The sequence below is a fragment of the Pyricularia pennisetigena genome, chromosome 2 (assembly GCF_004337985.1).
Source record: "Pyricularia pennisetigena strain Br36 chromosome 2, whole genome shotgun sequence".
Classification (NCBI taxonomy): Eukaryota; Fungi; Ascomycota; class Sordariomycetes; order Magnaporthales; family Pyriculariaceae; genus Pyricularia; species Pyricularia pennisetigena.
The window spans coordinates 113,935-132,837 of record NC_043741.1 but is presented as its reverse complement, the minus strand read 5'-3'; the positions used below and the strand labels follow the sequence as shown (position 1 = coordinate 132,837).

The window sequence follows — 18,903 nt, the reverse complement described above, 5'->3', positions numbered from 1 at the left end:
AAGCTGTTTTCGTTTCTTACACAAAAGCGGCCACGACATCAAGGTTTCCTCCGCGCCCTCGAGTTCTACCGCGGCATTCTATTTCTCACCACCAACCGCGTAGGCTCGTTTGACGACGCCTTCATCTCGCGCATCCACGTACAGCTGCGCTACCCACCCTTCAAGGACGAGGAGCGCCAAAAGGTCTGGCGGACCTTCATCTCCAAGCTCGAGCGTGACCGCGGTGACACCATACGTCTCAACCTCAACGCCCAGGAGTACATTGAGGGCAGGGAGATTCGGGAGCTGGAGTGGAACGGGCGGGAGATACGAAATGGTGAGTTGGAGAGAGAGGGAGAGAGACAGCCTGCGGAAAAGAAATGAGGCCAACTGATTCGTGTTTCTAGCATTTCAAACCGCCGTTTCCCTTGCAGAGTTCGAGTCGGATCTGGATGCCGAGGGCAGGATCGTGGTCAAGCACGACCATCTCAGGTCGGTCGTGGAGCTCTCGCGCGACTTTAAGAGTTATCTCAAAGATCTGCACCAGGGAGACGAGGCGAAGCGTGCGCTGAGGCATTCCGAGAGGATGGATAGTCATGATGGCAGTAGGAGGTGAACAGGGCTTTGATCACGGCACAAAACAGTCACATGTCGACGTGCCAAGAATCTGTCATGCTTGTTGCTGATCAGGACGGCAGCTTGTTTCTTTTGTTTTAATGAGGGCTCAAGGGATGTCATACTCTTTTTGGTTGTTGTACGGTTATATCACGCACCAGTGTGACAAGAACAATATCAAGCGGACAACAATACCAACACACCGCCAGGGTCTTGATGTGACGGCGACCCATTCCTGTGCCTGTCTGACTAACCTGGGAAATCCTAGGGATGGAATAGCACTCTTCTCCGTGACTAGCCAACACAGTTGGTTCTAGTCTACTAGATACAACCCACATCAGACCTCGAGCCAACTAACCCATAAAAAGACATGCCTACAGTTCGAGTCGCCATCAAACCTCAGCTTGCCCTGCATGCATAGTTAGTGACACACAACGCAAACGAAAATGGCAACAAACACCGTCACAACCACCGCCGTGTCCGGTCACTCGGGCTTCGATCCCAACCTGCTCGCAACCGCCCAGATCGCCCTGCTCACCAGCGCTCTGGTCGTCCTCGCCACAACCCTCCTGCTCCAACACCTCGCCTCCCGCAACCCGGGGCTCGACCCGCGCGAACCGCCGCTGATCCGACCCAGAATCCCCTACATCGGGCACCTCGTCGGCGCGCTGACCAGCCACACGGGCTACGCCCAGCGCGTCTGGGCCTCGCACCCGACCAAGCCCGTCGCGACCTTCTTCCTGGGCCCCGTCAAGTGCTACGCCGTGTTCCACCCGGACCTGCAGCACGCGGTGGTGCGGTCCCGCGCCGTCGAGTACGACGCGTACCCGGCGGCGGCGGTCCCGGCCGGCTTCGGCGTCGACCGGCGCGTCATGGCGGTGCTCGACCGCCCGGACGTCTCGCGCCGCTACATGCAGGCCGCGGGCAGCATGCTGGGCGGCGACGCGATGCGCAGCATGGAGCGGCGCGCCTTCGCCTACCTCGCCTCCCGGCTCAACGCCCTGCCCCGCGCCACCCCCACGCCGCAGGGCCTGTACGTCTGGCTGCGCGACCTCGCGAGCATGGCGACCGCCGAGGCCTTCTTCGGCCGCCGCAACCCCTACCGAACGCGCGGGCCCGGGCTGATACGCGACCAGTGGACCTTTGAGCGCTGCCTCGGCACGCTGCTGCTGTCGCCCACCTCGGCCGTGGCGCGCGCCCTGGCGCCGGCGGGCTGTCGGGCCCGGGACAGGGTGCACGCGGCGCTGGTGGACTACTACGCCGCCGGGGACGAGGTGCACGGCGCGGCCGACGTGGTGCAGAAGCGCGCCGCCCTGCTGAGGGAGGCCGGGCTGAGCGCGGCCCAGTTCGCCCCGCACGAGATCACCACCATGCACGGCGCCACCAGCAACACCGTCCCGTCGCTGTTCTGGACCGTGGCCAACGTCTACCTCCGCCCGGGGCTGGTGGCGGAGTTGAGGGCGGAGCTGGAAGGAGTGCTGCATGTGCTGGAGCAGCAGGACGGCGTCCGAGACGCAAAGCTGCTCGTCCGCATAAAGACGGCCGATCTGGAGCACAGCTGCCCGCTGCTGGCCAACTGCGTCCGCGAGGCCCTGAGGCTGTCGAGCCAGTGGATAGGCTGGCGGTCGACGCACGCCGACATTGAAATCCCCGCGGACCAGAGCCCAGACGGGAGGGCGTACCTGCTCAAGAAGGGCGTGCAGGTCATCATGCCGGCCGGCATCACGCATCGGGCGCCGTCGTTCTGGTCGTCGGCAGCAGCGGCAGCAGCGCCCGAGTCTTGCAGCGACGGCAGCGGCGGCGGCGTGGAGGAGTTCGACCCGCATCGGTTCGCGGCGCAGTCCAAGCACAAGATCAGGTCGACAAAGGGCGGGCTGGGCTACGTGCCCTTTGGCGGCGGGCCGTACCTCTGTCCCGGGCGGAACTTTGCCAACGAGGAGATCTTGGGGTTCGTTGCCGCGCTGGTGATTGGCTTTGACATTGTGGGCTTGAAGCAAGACAATGTCAAAATGCGGCCAGCGAGGATATTCGAGGTGAGTGCGAAGCCGGCCAAAGGAGGCGATGGTGGCCGGGTGGAGATAAAACGAAGGCACAGCTGGGAGCATGTGAAGTTTGAGTTTGTTTGAAAAGTAGTCGAGAGATGAGAGACTGCATCGAAGGGGTACCTGTCGCCGGTGAATTTCTAAATCAAGTGCATCATTCACCGACATGAACTCACTCACACAACCCGCCGCATCACATCTGGTCACATTACTGCTGACACTGTCGGCAACCAAAAGCCGTATAAAAGAACCCCCGCTCAAAAGAATGGCTCTTGCAGAATCTGCCATTAGGGCACAAAATCCAGTATTCCCAAGTTAAAAGAAAACACGCCCTTGCAGAAAACCTGTACACATCTACAATCGTAAAGCATTGCCAAAATGGGAGACTCAGAGGCCATCCTCATCGGCGTTCTGGTTCCCGTCGTCGCCGTCGGCCTCATAGTGCTCGGCTTGTTCTTTCTGGCACGCCAAAAGGCAACCGTCGGTCGTGTAAGTGTCATCCGCCTTGTTTTGCTTGTCTTTTGGGGTTGTTTGACGCGGCACACATAGGTTGCTAATGATGGTTTAGACTTTGAACCGCTCGGCGGCCTGACTAGAAAAGTCAAGACTCAAACGTAGTATGGATTTCCGAGCATAGAGTGAAAAAGAGGCTGTTGAACGTGAAACTTGAATTAACGTAAACATTTGTCCACTTTTTCTCCACTACTGCCGATTGACGACGATACGCGGCTGCACCGCCGGCTGGGGCCAGGTGATGGTAAATGCTAGTAAAACGAGCTTGTTGACTTTTCTCTCTCTCTCTCTCTCTCTCTCTCTCTCTCTCTCTCTCTCTCTATTACTCAAGCATCTAAAGAAAGAAAAGGACAAAGAAATAAAACGACAGGTTAGGTCTTTCCAAATCAAGGCAGTTCTTCCAGTTACCAAACAGACCGCAACAGACACAAAAGTGCATCAAGGGTTGCGAGGATAACAAAGGCTATACAGTCCACGTTGGGGAAAACAAATGCAAAATCAAGCATGACATCTGGAGCAACCAATTCAGCACCCATTAGAACCAATGTATGGTTAGTTTTCGCGCAACAGTCTTGCCGAGACTGACTGGTTCATTGCAGTGCTTCTGGCGTTGACAGTGTTTTTCTGTTGGGAGGGAAAGATGAAGATCTGATTTCGGAGACGAGAGCAAGGAGGCCGTGGATGCTGAATGTAATCATCTTTCTTGCGGACAAGTCACTTGCGCTGCCTCGCCTGCATCATCGAAAGCAACTCTCATTTGCATGATGCATCATCTAACCTATGTCTTTTTCTTTCCAAATAGGCCTTTTGATGATGCCTGGGCGGGTTAAGAGTATAAGGCAGCTGGGTCAGCCTTCCTCTTCCTGCAGTGCCGCAACCTTCATTCATCCTTTGCTTGACTTTGGAGCCTAGGATTCTAACCTCTTTAGATCGACAACCTATACCGCGTCCCATGACACAATCACCAATACCACAGGACATGCATGCATAAGATCAATGTGCTGTCCAATTTAGGCTGCTAAAGGGGCTGCGTAAAGAGCACTTGGTCATACTCACGAGTAACTACATACAGCTGCCAAGGCCAGGGCAGCCCGACCCTCTCTACGCTTGCCACTAGCCATCTGCTGGTCGCTCACCAACGATGCCATGCCGATTTGAATCTCGTGAATGGGTGGCTTTCCAAAAGGAAGTCCATTTTCAATTAGCTCAGGTAATCATGCAGGAAATCGTGGCAGATTAAGATAATAACCCGGTTGCTGGACATGGCCTGGTCTGGAAGCAGCCGATATGCTGCCAAGCTCGCGAAGCGAGGTGCATTGCAGCAAGATTATCATTCCAACCAAAAGAGTCTTTCCCTTATGATCGTCGGAAAGTGAATTTATTTTTTTATATTTTTTTTTTGCGAGCCCAGTATAGTTTTCATATCAGACGCTGCCTTGCCAATCAATCTCGAGCAATTGCTTCTTGCAGCCTGCGATGCCAAGATGTCTATCGCAGATGCCGTCCCCGTCCTTTATGATTCGCCACCCAAACAAAGCTCATCATCACAAGCAACGCCACCAAAAACCCCCCCAAGGCCAGGACCAGCCAATTCGATAGCACCGTTATTTCCGACCCCGCTGATCGAGGGCCTCCTGAATTTTGCATTGCATTAGTTGATCGCGATGGTGAACAGGCTCTCAGGACGCTACCATCTGCAGCTCATATGTTAATGGCCAGTTCATGCTGCCCCCCACGCATTCAATCTATTCGGTTTCGTGACACTGCAAAAGCCGTCCTGGGAATCCACAGCTACAAGTATCATCGCACTCGATATCCAAAAGGATCCGTTTTCTATCTGCATATACAGCTGCTAAAGGACGTGGGCCTCTGGTTGGTGTGATCAACAGGAGAGGCCCATAACGGTCCGTGACGCGGTAAGCTGTGGACCACAGGTCCGGCATCCCTATTGCGATCTCGGGATGCTCAGGGGGCCCGAATGGACCTTGCCGCCCTGCATTTAATACTCTCCTCAGCGAATAAGCTGTCCTGAGGTGCGTCCGTATTGCTTATCCAAGGTTAATTTTGGTTTTCGTTACTTTTCTTTTCTCTTTTCTTTCCAGAGTTGCATCGTTTGGCAAGATCCAGGCGCATGTGACAGAAACAACCACTCTAGCCCCAAAATAAACTGTATCTTGTACTCATAAGCAAATTTTCCAGTGGGCAGCAAAGACGTGGAATTGCAACGTCCGTTGTACGAGTGCCTCTGTTATCCTCCGTTACACTCTGCCAAAGTCTAAGAGAAGCAATTGAACAGGAATCTGGTATGACGTTAGTGAACTCCCTTTGACAAAAGAGGCAAGGAAAAAAAAAATAAGTATGACAAGTGCAATGTTCATCAGGTCAAGGTCGACTTTCAGAGGCAGCTTCCACAAGAACTTTGCGTTTTCTCGCCGCCATGCCAAATTGTGTGGTTGTGTATGTGTGGGTGAACGCCTGCATGCGTTTTCAAAGTGGTTCTAGGCCATCTCTCGACGCAACCACTACTTATTTTTGCCATTCTGTTACGGTTAATACGGCAACATCCACATTCTGCACGCTGCGCTTCTCAACAACTCTCTGATCGCAAAAGGGGTGCAATGCCAAGACGCAAAAAAAGAGCGGTGTGAGATTCTTGAGGTGATCTGTATTCGAGTCGCTGCCCAGGTGATCTGTCAAACGGTAAAGCGCAGCCAAGAAGGGATATAACGGGCCGCACGCCTGTGCGATATGCAGTCAAAAGCAAGTGAACATGCATGGTTGAGCTTCATTTGTGTCTGCAGTGCGCAGAGCTGGCCTACTAACTTTAACGCTGCAAAGTAATATTACCATTATTTATTTGTTAATTAGTTTTCTAACTTAGTATGAAAAGTTGGACTGCCTCTATGATAGAGCAGGTATTCTTGTATTTTCTTTTATTTTCTTTTTTCTATATAAACCACATGATATGCCCCTACTCGCAACAAACTTCAAGTCAGATCAAACAGACTCTACTGCCTATCGATATATCGCATCATCTCAGTCATCAAACTTTCAAAAAAAAAAGCCTTCAATCACAATCATGTCTTTCGTCACCATCAAATGTGCCATCAAGCACAGCAAGTCGGGCAAGTACCTGAGCATTGACGGCCGGGGAGTGACATCCCCCTCGGCTACCGGAGCTGGCAAAGTCTCTCTCTCCGCGCAGATCGGCGTCAACGAAACGCTCTATCTCGAGAAGTGGGGTGACAACGTGTGGTCGATCCGCGCGCCCAACAGCCCGGGCGTCTTCTTGAGGTTCGAAGGCGCCGCGGTCCTGAAGATGCCCAAGGGCGAGATGGGAACCGGCACCGTCAACTGCCAATACACCCAAAACATCCACCCGGGCCCGTCGGACCATGCCATGTTTCGACTCGTCACTCAGGCCAGCGGCAACAACGGCATAGAATCCATCAGCGTTCCGGGAACCTTTCTCCGCAGCGATGGAGCCGAGGTGATCAACGTGCAGAACATTGTTGGGCCCTTGTGTGTCTGGGATATCCTGGTTCTGGCTTAGAGACCAATTTCTGTACCCGGGCGAAACGAAATACGAGTGAGGTGGTGCCTGCAACAGCTAGAAGCATGACCTTGTCATTCAGCTGAAAAAAAAAAGAAAAGAAAAAAAGTACTTTGAGTTGATAAACCGCACAAATTCATCCAGCCTTTTCGTGCCGTGCCTTTAAGCCAGTACAAAATCCGACTCGGCTCCAGACGAAAGTGCTTTCTGTATATGTCATCTTTGACCATTAGCCAACCTTGCGTGTTATGGATCCTGGCCCCGGCCAAGCCGGCCCTTATCATTACCATGCATAAGGGCCCGGGTTGACGGTTTATGCCCTGACTCAGCGCCGGATAACTTTTTTCTGGATTTGGAGGCGCAGCCCGCTTGGTGCGACTGTCGGTATTATTGCAAGAGTTGGAGAGATGTTGTTCAATGAAAGCTACCAGAGCCCGGTGGTGTAGGTTCAGAAGGAGGTGAATAGGCCATGAGCTGCCTAGGCGCGGCGGAGAAGCAGATTTCAGGGGACCTCAATCGAGAAAGTACAAAATAGTAGAAACGATTCAAGGCCCTTCACAATAAAATCCATCATACCCCCTTCAAGCCAGCCAAGGCTCCCCTTCGTGGCGCAGTGACTGCCTGTCCGTCATCATTCTCATAGTAAACAGTTCGCCCGTCCGGCAAGACCAGATACCATCCTGCGATATGCGACTTGGGGATTGGGGCCGTCGCCTTGAACTGCTCTCTGGGATCCGACTGGAAGAAGACGTCGCCAGGTTTAGTCCTGGAGACTGCATCGCGCGGTGTGTCGCGGACGAACATCTCCTCAATGCCGGTCGTATCGACATGATAAATGTAACCAAAATCCACCGTCTGCCGCGGTGGTTTACTGAACAGCTGCATCCCAGCCCGCGGCTCTTTGGCACTCTGAACCGCCGCCTCGTTAGCGATGCCGATCAGCTGCATGGCCTTTTCCTGGGCCTCCCAGAAATTAGCCGTGACTGGAATATCTTGTTTGCCCCTTCCCGAGGAACGAAGACCACCCGCGTTCAAAACATCACCTGGTCGGCGGATGTCGCCGAGGTAGAGCATGCGTGGGACTGTTAGGTGTATGGCCACCTCTGGGCCTCGTTGTGTCCTCACGGTCGCTATGTTTGATGTCTCGCCGCCTGGGGCTCTTGGTTCACCGACCGCTGTGGCAGCGCCCAACAGCGAAGATACAAGGGTGCAGCTGAAGAGGGCGGAGGAGCAGACCATTTCTTTCCCTGGGTTGATTAAACTTGTTACAAAATGAAACAAGAATAAGGTTGCCAGCATTATAAGCTCAACTAAGGTGCAGGTAAAAAGCCAAAAGAAAAGTAACATGTTGCAAAATGCAAATGTTCCAGAACTTGAAAAAGGCGAATGTGAAAACGAGTCAGTACTGTAAAGGGCCAAGGGACACCACTACCTTTTGAAAATGCAACAACCCTCTTGTAATTGGACGCTCTAGACTAAGCCACGAATTTCGGCATTTAAAACTAAAAACATGCGACGGAGCCTATCTACACCTCAATTTCGCCTCTTTGACGTGATTTACCCTGGTTTAGGTACTATTTATTTAATAACGGGATGCTATTAATGACGGGATGCTCAAAGGCTTTTTACTGAATGTCACTGATACTTACCCTTGTTTAGTTGTTAATCCAGCAGCGTTTGTCTTATCTAATTTGTTTTCACATAAAAAAAGCGGTATCCTCCCGTTGAAATCCCAGAGGAATCCCTGGAGCAAAGTATGCCAAACCCCACCCGTAGGGGCGCGCGCCCGGCCCAAAATTGAACGCGGGGTTTTTTTTGGCAACCCTTGGGCCCCCGTGGTAAAACCGGTAAAACATGTATTCTACGTATTAATATAAATAAATCTTTTTGTTGAAATGTAGTAAAATTGCAATTATATTCAAAACATGAAATGGAAATGGAATGACGTTTATGAAATATATTACCCCGTATCCATTTTTACCTTTTTGTTTGAAATTATTTCCAAGAATCTGATATATCAAAACCCGTAGTAATTGAAACTGGCAAGAAACATACACGGCTAATATTTCCCTGAATTGGCGTATTATTAACCGCTACTTGAGTAATATCATTCTTATCCGGATTAAAATTGGTCAGGCTGTAGGAGTTGGACTTTGCTAAACTGCTTTTTAAATAGTCACCGCGCTGGGTAGCTATAAAGGGCGCCTTTTGCCTTTCAGACGTTCGATACAGTATTTAAGTATTGATTTTACAATGAAGCCTTCATGGCGAGTTTAACATGTAGGTACGAGTGCTATAGCTTGTGAAAGGCAGTTATTGGTTAAGGGAATAGAGAAACCCAAATAGCGGTAAATTAAGCCTGGGGACCTCCCTAACATTATACTTGGACATTGGAAACCCATACGGTATTTGATTGTAGGATTCGACTTGCCAGAAAATATAATATCTCCAATGCAGAGCAGCAATTTTGTTGCACCGCAGGAAAACGCCGTTTGAAACGAGTTTTCAAAGTATAGGTTGTATATACATAATTTTACGGGAGCTTCCTGCAGTGTCAATGCCGCCGAATCCGCCCGCACAAACACCAGGCTCTGGATTAAATTTGTAATCCACGCCGCATCTCTTCATTTTAGAATTTATCATGGTTGGACTTTGTCCTCCACCATTCGTCCGTCTTAAACATGGTTCGGAACTCTTTACCCCGCTGCTCGATTGGCTTTGGAATGTCGCCGAGCTTCCTTGGCAACTCTATAAGTGTCTGGTTAACAAAAGTCTAGTCGGCTAAAACTGTGTTGGTAAAGACCGGAAAGTTTGAGAGCCAGGTAAGAGCAGCTATATTGGAGGAAAAGTAAACAATACCCCGTAAAAACAGTTGAAAGGTAGTGCCACTTGAATAGTTAATAATAACAGCGTTACATGTAGGGCGTAATTAGTTGACTGGATATTGCGTTGAAGTACAAAACCGTTCGAATCAGCGACCGTGTCTAGCTTGAGCCGGGCCTAAATAAATTATCGCCGGCCAGAATTATATTTGTATAACGTAGCTGCTGCTTCCATTTCAAAGGTAATATGTATCGCGCTCAGCCAGGGGCTTAATCCTGGAAGCCAGCAGCTTACGACGGTGCCTAAATAAGCGGCTGTGCTCAAAGGCGCGGTGCCGCGGAGGAAAAACGCCGGATTTTGAGAATTGGTCTCGCCCACGGTTTAGCAACAAACGCGGGCTATATAGACGCCCTACGGTTTACCAGCGATATTGGTAACAAATGTATATAAGCAGGGGTATTTTTTTTAAAGGGAATCCCTTTTCGTGGAAATACAAGCTACAAAGCCCTTGTATTTTACATTTCCGGCGCTTTTCCGGGTGGACTTTTGACAGAGTAATGTAAACAAGCAGGTTTTTTAAAATTAAAATTTGTTCTTAGAATTATGCCATTTAATTTTATATAGCATTATATCTTCATATTTTTACCACTTTGGAATTCAAATAATAAAACGCATTATATGGTTATAATTATAGTTTATATTATAGATTTATTTACTTGGTGATTCCGATTTACGAAATCTTTTCTTAATTATTGCTCCTACTTAGTTTAGTGCATAATGACAATCATTCGAAAACAAGTTATGACGCTTTTTCGATCCATGCAACTCTTACTACGGCCAAGCTTAGCGTAGCAGGGAGATCAAACTGTTAGTATTTATGGAGCAAAATTCTATCGAAAAGAAAGGAAAGGAAACAAACGAAGCTGTTAAACTAAACGCTAGGCGGGTAAAAGGTGGTACCCGACTAGATCGTTGGTCAGGGGTCAAACTTAGGGTTTGACCAGCTGAGGGTCCAAATCTCATAACTTTTCCTTTTCCCTTTTCCCCCTCCTACGGGCACGTATAGGTCGGAAGCTTTAACGTGTTAGGCGTTAATCCAATCCGGAGTTTATAAATCCCTTTAGCAGGTTCCCTTAGTACCATGGTGTAATTGCGCCTTCTAGCAGGCTGGTAGACGTGCTGAAATAATGGTTCCAACAGTGCTTTTTATGGAATATTGGTATGCACACATGCTGCGACTGCGCACTACTCATGCAACCGATTTGCAACCCTAATCCACATATGCATTAACCACATTCTGTTTTCAATGTGCAAGCGGCTGTGTATTATGCATTCGATAAACTTGGTTCTGCGAATAAATTAAAACATATAAATAAACTATTAGGAAACGACTCGGGTTAGATTATCTAATCTTCATTCGTAAGTCTTTAAATCTGTTCAGTCATTCAATGTATAAAAGCCGTTGAAAAGCTCTCACTAAGTGCACAGTTACAACACTCACATTCATCTCCACACCACAAACCGTTTTCCAAGCTTTTTTTCATTCCAATCTACATTTCGTACACCTTGTCCATTTTATCCCGACTTTTACCGGCCAAATTCCAAATTCTTATTTTTAACAATGAAGCTTTCGTTTATCGCCACCGCCGCTATTACATTTTTGGCATACGCTGTCACCGTCCATGGCGACAGGTGCAATTGGAAAATTTACGACAGTGAAAATAACCCCATACTCGTGGGGCAAAGTACAGAAGGACGTTATGAGACAAAGAAATGGCGGGGACAAAAATTTAGATGCCGGGCTAGAGGTTCTGATTGCACAGATGCCAAATGCGACGAGCTACCAAGCGGTTGGCGTGTGCTTGGATATGTGCCCCCACCCAGCTATATTGTTTAAAGCATTAACTTGTTTGAAGACCTTTCAACAAGGGGCAACTTTCGCTACGCTTAGCTATTGATTAAGGCGAAAATGTATTTCGCGTTCATTCGTTTAAGCAAAATTTTTCTCGCCTTCGCTCGTTTATCAAAAATCAGAGATTTAAAATTGAACATAACATTTAAAAAAAATTACATATGGAGCAATAACATTGGTAACTTCGCATTTTTATTACGACCAGGGTTGGGCCGGTACCAGGGAGACCAGGGGGCATCGCACCTCTCCTAACGACAATCGCCTCAAGGGAATACGGCCGGCAGGATTAAGATTACCTAAGGAAGTGATCAAGTAATCTCACGTAACCGCCAAGGAAATAGTCTCAGTGGTTTTTGAAGTTATTGCGAATTGAAAAATGGGACTTCGTTAATTTGATAAAATAAAGAAAATAAAATTTGGGCTAAAATCTATTCAAAATAAGTTTATTATGATAAAAATAAACCCACTTTCACATTGTTCAACAGCAATCAAATTTCAATTAATTTTAACAATTGTTCAAAGCTAATTAAAATTTCACCCCAGTTATAAAAAACACCAAGCACCCAATTAAAACCGCTTAGTTTTTGTTACACTATATTTTATTATCAAAAAGACTTGCTCGATATATTAACTGCAATTATGTAACCATTTCTATTCCATATTTTCCTTCGAAATAAAGCGAGTAATACTGCCCACATTTTGTTTTTGCAACCGTCGAAAACCAATACCCCTACCTATTTTAACTCGTTTAGTAAAACGGTTTGGAATTAGTTTATTTTAGATTAAATGCGATACCTACAACAATCATAACGTCGAAAGATTTGCTATCAAGGGTTATTTGTTATTTTCAAATTTTACATTTGTACCGCTAGTAACGTATTAGCCCCACTAGCTTTTACTTTAATTGTTAACTTTATTATAGCGCCATTTAATCGATATTTTAATGGCGCAAGAAGCGGATTCTTGGGAAGTTTATAGTAAATGTAAAGTACATTCGCAGGGAAAGTTATTTTCTACCAGAGGAGGTACAAAGTAAGTAAATTTGATTCTCGTATTCGAAGTTTTTTTTGAATATATATTCGCTATTATAATTAACGATGTATCAGGCTAACTTATCACTCTAGACCATTATACGCCCGTATGGCGGTGTTAAATACCATTTATAATATATACTATGTATAATGCTTGTTATATAATTCTATATTTTAATAATTATGTATATATTACAGCTTTGGGGGTCCCGTCAAGCTACGTAATCTCGTTTTCTAAGGTTTTAGTCTGACCACGGTGCTATTTTTCGGCGAGTGTTATTAAAAGAGGTGGAGTTTCACCTGGCTTCTCTAATAGCAGTCCAACCCTCCACTTGCAACAAACTTATAATGGGTTAAAATAATGAAATGTTGAATGTGTAACTGGGGTTTTTAATAGTTGTAATTGGAGTTGACTGAAATTCAATTTCTGTGCAACAATATAAGAAATGTATTTACTTATATAACAATAAACGTTTGCCCACATAAATTGTATCTTTAAACTGACAATGTTATAGTTATTCTATAATTTCAACAATTGTATTTCATGGATTGACTCGTTTATTCCGCGATCCTAGGAATTAGCTATGGGTAAATACGTGGAATTTCATGACACCGTTTTTATTCAATCCTATTCCTGCTGGTTGGTGTTTTTTTTTTAAAAAATACTTTCCTCAGGAGGGCTGCAACCCCACCTGGTTTCCCTTGTACCGGCCCAAATCTTTGGTCGTAACATTATACCGTAGAGCACCTGTTTAAGAATAACGCAAAGATCCCGGAAACCCATTAAAACTCTATGTTTTCAAACAGAAATATCAAAATCAGTCCAAGATTTTACCAAATAAAAACCAAAATATAATCAAGTTTAACAAGGATCTACCTATTATAACATCGCAGTGTGAAACTTCATATTTAAATTGAAAATGTAAACGTAATTATATGTAAGTAGGAGCTGAAAGAGACTTGGTGTAACGGGATACAAGGGAGTTATAAGGGGTGCACTTTTTTTCCAAATTTAGACATTTCTATCCTAAGGTGTTAACCAATATTTAATATATACCCAAAACCAGCAAAACTTTGATATATATACTTATATAACTATGCTTATTTTTAATACCAAAATGCGAAAGCTGTAAACTGTATATTGGGAAAGGTATAGTCTTGTGACAATGGTTATAATACATGCATGAAGCCTTTCTGCAACACCTGTTCCGAAGTGGGCTCTTCCCTCAAAGTTGGGGAGCGGTTTGAGCCTGACAAAGTCCCCACTCGCCCGGTATAATCTTGTACTGGCTGGATACTTGCGTTTGCCAGGTTGAATAAGCTCACATCAAGGATATAAGAGCGTGCCTGGAAGACTTTTCTGAAGACATTGCGTTTGTTTGTGGAGAATCCAAATCCACTAAGCCTGTGAATGAATGACAGTCTGTATTGGACAATTTGATCCAGGCAGCAGACTTGCAGCTTCCGCCAAAGGCTGAAGCCCCTTGCGAGATTTTGGCTATAGCACAAGCATGCAACCAACCGTCCATAATCTTGAAATCTTCCCATCGTATGAGCGAATCACAAGAGGAACGAAAGATGCTCACTTTCCCACCAAGCTCTGCGTTTACACGCACACCATCGATGCTATCGGAAATGAGATGACGCTCCAGGCCGAGCTTGCCATTGTTACTTCGTAGCATAACAGCCAAGTCCGATCTACAATAACGCTTTTCTGTCCCTGCCTTCCTGATGATGAGCAAGTAACCCCATAGGCAAGAACCACAAGTGTGCTTTTGTTAACATTATTACGGACGGCTTGAAACCATTTATATTCTACAACACAGTAACAAATCGCTTGGCATCAGGGCCAAGTCTGTCGAAACATAGTATGCTTGAAAGTAGCGGCTCAGGCCAGGACCAACCTCGGAGAAAGAAGGTAAAATAGAAGTCAGTTTCCAGAGAGTGCTCTGCACTTTCCGGTGGGAGTCAAAGCGATGACACAAGCCCAGCCAGGTAGCGAACACCAAGCAAATGCTCAATCGTTGAGCTATGCACCCGTCTACGCCAAGAGTGCTGCCGCAGCCCCAGATCTAGGCATGAGGCAAGCCAGCAGCCGTTCGAAGCTCTTGGCACTCTGTCCCAACGGCCGCACACAATCACAGCTCCTTCCCTATTCACAGTTCTTACTATTGTCGCATGAGCAACCTTGCAAGGAACTTCGTCTCGCATCCAGAAGCTTTTGAATACGAACCCAAGTCAAACTTTTAGTAAGATGAACCAGCTTAAGCTGGCGAGAAACATCGCCACCGCCCCTTCACAAGTTCCGCGGCACCCCGTGGATCAAGGATACCTGGAGAATGCGCAACCTCTCCCTGCTCTCAATGCTCACCGGGATAGGATCTTCTCTGAAACAGTATATGCGGACCCTTTGTGTCGACTTGGACATCATTCAAGGCCTGATTCAAAGGGCGCTATCACCCCAGGAATGTTCTACCGCCTCGCTCAATCAACGAACCCGGCTTGTAAGAAGGCTCAAAGGCTTCCTTGGTGAGGAGCTCCCGTAGACTCTAGATTTCGAAATGATTAGGGAAGTATGCAGCTGCTGAGATGGACAGGTGGGAGCCCATCAATGAGGATGATCTATCCTGGATTTACCAGGTTGCCGAAAGGAAGCCTAGGCTCGGGGAGAGATATGAACATATTGTACGGAAATGTCTTGAATCCTGTTTCTTCGAAGCTCGTGAGGCGGACTATGACTTGTTCAATCTTAGGTTCCAGACGGGTGCTTACCAAGAGATGGTGTTTGGTTTGGAGGTCTCAAAAAAGACGAGGAACAATGGTGCATATATATATATATATATATATATATATATATTTATTTGTTCATCACACTCCAAAATATCTAGGTTTCTGGGCTGGAGTTTAATATGCTACTTGGGCCTCCCAAAAAGATGAAATAAAAGCGTCAGCCGTATTATTTTGCCAAATGAAACAGCTGTATATGGTCTGGATCGCACGAACGAGCCCCCTATTTGGCGCATGGTAAGTCAAATTCAAGACGAGCATCAAGATACATGCAACAACTCCACTCAACATTTTCACATCTTATCAAGTCACCTCCCGGGGTGGAACGCGGAACAATTCTTCCAGGGTGGCGATCTTTGGGGATGGAATCCAGCACCAGTACGGAGATAGCCAAACGGGTAGGGCGGCTATCGATGTAGGAACCGAAGGCACGCTCCAATGATTTGACTGCCTGCCTCCGTTGGGCATGTCCGAATACCCGGAAGCTGACGGCAGTTGCCCATTGGAACGGAGATAATCTATGATTCGCCTGCAGATCATGCACCTGAATCTTTAAAGTGGCGCTCTAGTGGACACAAAGATGCTTGGTCCCAGAAAAGATGGCATATGCTATAGCCCAAGAAGAAGGGAAAAGAGAGAAAAAAAGAAAAAAAGAAAAAGTTTTTCCCAGTGTACAGTCAAACCCAGTGTACAAGCAAACAGTCTCACCGAGTGGCCAACAAACCACAAAGGGGGGTTATCCCACAACAATCCATTTTTCGAATTTGTCCGGGTCCAATATCTGCTTGGCAAAATACTCACCGCCTTAGGATCGCTAGGTTCCTGGTCGGCCTTAATATTGCGTGATTGTGATACCAAGATCTTGGTGTGAGACTTGGGATTTGATTGGAGGAGCCGCATGCTGGAGGCAGATACTGTACAAGATGAAGTGGGTTGATGTCAGACAAATTAGGAAATAGTAAAAGGAACCAAGCTTGGCTATTGGAGGCTGATTCAAAACAAGGAACGAGCTGGGATCAGGGTAGCCTTCCACGACCAGATCTGCGGGATGGCTTACCACAGTAAACCGAATCGAGACTTCGGAAGACTCGCAAACCAAAACGAAACTTTTTTTTTTTTTTTTTTTTTTTTTGGTTGACATACAGGAACTACATCGTAAGTACCTCCTTTGGTAGATTTTGTAACTCGATAGACAAATCCTGGAACAGCCGTTCCTGCTATGCGGGAAGCGGCTGATAGTCTTGGCTTTTTCCAGGCCATGGAAGCAAATAGAAGCAACAAAGCTCAAAAACCAACAAAACCTCACCTCGTCTTATCGTCTCCGCGGCTTTGGTGGTTTTCCAAAGCACAGCGCAACACAGTACGGTAGGTGCAGCCAAGCCGCTGGGATCAATCTGCCCCGCAGTAGTGCACACAGCCCCCCTTGGCAGCACCGACGTCACCCCAAGAGCAGCTACCCCACCAGGCCGTCCCCACATAGGGCATCATTTTTCGCTACTTGAGCTTTTGCAACCTGAATGGACGAGCCGATTGACGACAGACGCCGCCGCCCAGGAAACCAGATTTTTTGCCTGACAATCGACCTCCAACTCCCCAACCCACCATGAAATTTGTGTCTTTGCTCATGACATGGTCCGTCTGATCCACCAATATCGTCATGATGGTTTGTCGCCTCGTGGGTAAAACCACTGCTGGTCAACAAACTGAAATGCCCCAAATGCCTGGCTGCGATGAACGTCACAATGCAGCGAGGGGGGGTGAACAAGAAAGATCTCGACCGAGATTTTTGTTTGTCTAGTTACCCCTCTCCTCCATGGCGAGTCGTTCGCGTCGCTCTCGCTTCTTTTCGGTGTCTGGGGAAATCACACACCCCAACATCGTTGCAACGCCAGAAAATAGAAGCAACAACCAACACGGGGCCTGTCGAGCCAAGCAGAATAGTAAATTAGTAATAGAGGTCCTAGTTTTTTTTTTTTTTTTTTTTTTTTTTTTTTTTTTTTTACATATCCCCTCATGTCTGATTTTTCTTGTCCCAATCAGAACGGCGCATGTCCGCAAAGACTGACCGAAGATGTATGGGAACTTCCCTTGGCTTTCTTGGCAAGATAATGGTCAAACTCAATCAGAGAAGGGAAAACCAACCCCCCGTCAATCCAGGTATCATTGCAGAGTATGTCAAATTGAAGGTATCGTAACAAAGTCTGTTGATAAGAAATGCCAGCCAGGATGAGATGAGAGCCTTCTATTGACAAGGATCCCCGTCGCGGACGGCCACGTGCCGCTTATTTCTGGGCCTAGGCGACAGACAGGGTCTTGTCCCTTTACTCGTAGCACAAGTGGTTAACTACTATGGCATGTTTCAGGGTCTCCAAACCGGTTATAGGGAACAGAACCTCGGGTCTTGGGCATTCTGGGACCCCTTTGTTTCCTTTTTCCCGACTCCAAAACGATGATGCCCGAGGTTGTGGGAGCTGATAAATAAATCAATAAATAAATAATCTTGGACCTTGAACTGGTATTTCGGCGCGTCTGTATGACCAATCAGGACGGGGCGGGGTCATCGGCTCTGCCGTGTCACCTCACTAACCTTCATCCTCTCACCCGTCTCTCCAATCCAGTGATGTACCTCGTGTACCTACTTTCGTCGTACATGATTTGCCGCATCCATTAGCAAGCATGAAGCATGTCACGAAGTTTTCTAGAAGCCATCGCCTGCAGCAATGCGGCAACTCGACCGACCTGCGCTAGTTGCGCCATTGCAGCAAACCTCCCTCTCGCATTGGACGTTCAAAATTGCCGCAAATCGTACTGCTCTGGAACCGCATCGTACAATTTTCCTTGTTGCTTCGTACCCATGCTAAAATTTTCTCGGTTTGCACCACGAACAAAAAAAAAGACAAGACGCCTGCCCAGTCTTTCACCCTCCACGCCAAGCGGCAGGAGTCGTTTAGACGTGCTCAGCGCTGTGATGCTTTTACTCCTCCCCCTCCTGGAGTTGCTCGTCGCTCTGGGGAGTTTATAGTACGGGTCCAATTCCGCGACTGACCTGTGCCGATTAGCCGAAGTCTGCCGCCCACCGAACTTCTTCAACCAAATATGGCGAGAAACCGAATTTCTAAAGAGGTGATTTCTCTGATTTGTTCTTGGGCCAAGCATTAATAAGCTGTCTGCTGAATATGTCGGTCGACTTTGATGAGCTCTCTCGTCTTTTTTTTTTTTTTTTTTTCTTTTTTTCCCCTCCCCTCTCGCTTCGCCGCTGACTATAACCGGGCAAACATTCAACAAGTCAAACTGATGACGAATGATCGTGCGGCAGGGTCGACCCGACCAGCAGTAGTCGACTCAGTCTTCGGTGCCTCTCCGGTTTTTCCACTATACAATATCCATTGCACACGTTCGCCCAATACCAAGAGGCCTTGGTGCCGAGATAAACACATGGGGTCCACCTCGCCGAGACTCTCGGCGGAAGTCTCGGCGCTCGCCTGGGCGGTCTGGAGTTGGCAGTCCGGAGCGGGGCTGACAGTGTGCCTTGGGCGTCAAGTAGACGTCGAGCAAGTACCGCAATGTTCAACGGGGGCATGACTTTGTACCATTTGTGCCGCACAATCCTTACCGCCGTTGGTTGGGACGGTACCAGAAGATTGGTTT

At 47.6% G+C, this 18,903-nt stretch overlaps 5 protein-coding genes across 5 annotated transcripts in view; 4 read left to right on the top strand and 1 right to left on the bottom strand.

Moving 5' to 3' along the window:
* PpBr36_00036 (uncharacterized protein) overlaps positions 1 to 595 on the top strand; it is a gene marked incomplete at both ends in the record, with an annotated part of 3,014 nt that extends 2,419 nt beyond the window's left edge. Inside the window, 2 exons of the mRNA XM_029887229.1 lie at positions 44 to 316; positions 414 to 595. Of these exons, the coding sequence (XP_029751052.1) occupies positions 44 to 316; positions 414 to 595 (455 nt within the window). The remainder of the gene's footprint in view (positions 1 to 43; positions 317 to 413) is intronic.
* Positions 596 to 1,040: 445 nt separating this feature from the next.
* Positions 1,041 to 2,720, top strand: PpBr36_00035 (uncharacterized protein; the record flags this gene model as incomplete). The annotated part of the gene is made up of 1 exon (XM_029887228.1): positions 1,041 to 2,720. One exon carries the CDS (start codon positions 1,041 to 1,043, stop codon positions 2,718 to 2,720), a length of 1,680 nt encoding a protein of 559 aa, XP_029751053.1.
* Positions 2,721 to 3,014: 294 nt separating this feature from the next.
* On the top strand, positions 3,015 to 3,228 carry PpBr36_00034 (uncharacterized protein; the record flags this gene model as incomplete). Its single annotated transcript, XM_029887227.1, has 2 exons — positions 3,015 to 3,125; positions 3,205 to 3,228. 2 exons carry the CDS (start codon positions 3,015 to 3,017, stop codon positions 3,226 to 3,228), a joined length of 135 nt encoding a protein of 44 aa, XP_029751054.1.
* A 2,988-nt stretch (positions 3,229 to 6,216) lies between these two features.
* On the bottom strand, positions 6,217 to 7,941 carry PpBr36_00032 (uncharacterized protein; the record flags this gene model as incomplete). The annotated part of the gene is made up of 2 exons (XM_029887225.1): positions 6,217 to 6,750; positions 7,279 to 7,941. 2 exons carry the CDS (start codon positions 7,939 to 7,941, stop codon positions 6,217 to 6,219), a joined length of 1,197 nt encoding a protein of 398 aa, XP_029751048.1.
* On the top strand, positions 6,229 to 7,791 carry PpBr36_00033 (uncharacterized protein; the record flags this gene model as incomplete). Its single annotated transcript, XM_029887226.1, has 2 exons — positions 6,229 to 6,671; positions 7,293 to 7,791. 2 exons carry the CDS (start codon positions 6,229 to 6,231, stop codon positions 7,789 to 7,791), a joined length of 942 nt encoding a protein of 313 aa, XP_029751047.1.
* Positions 7,942 to 18,903: the final 10,962 nt, after the last annotated feature.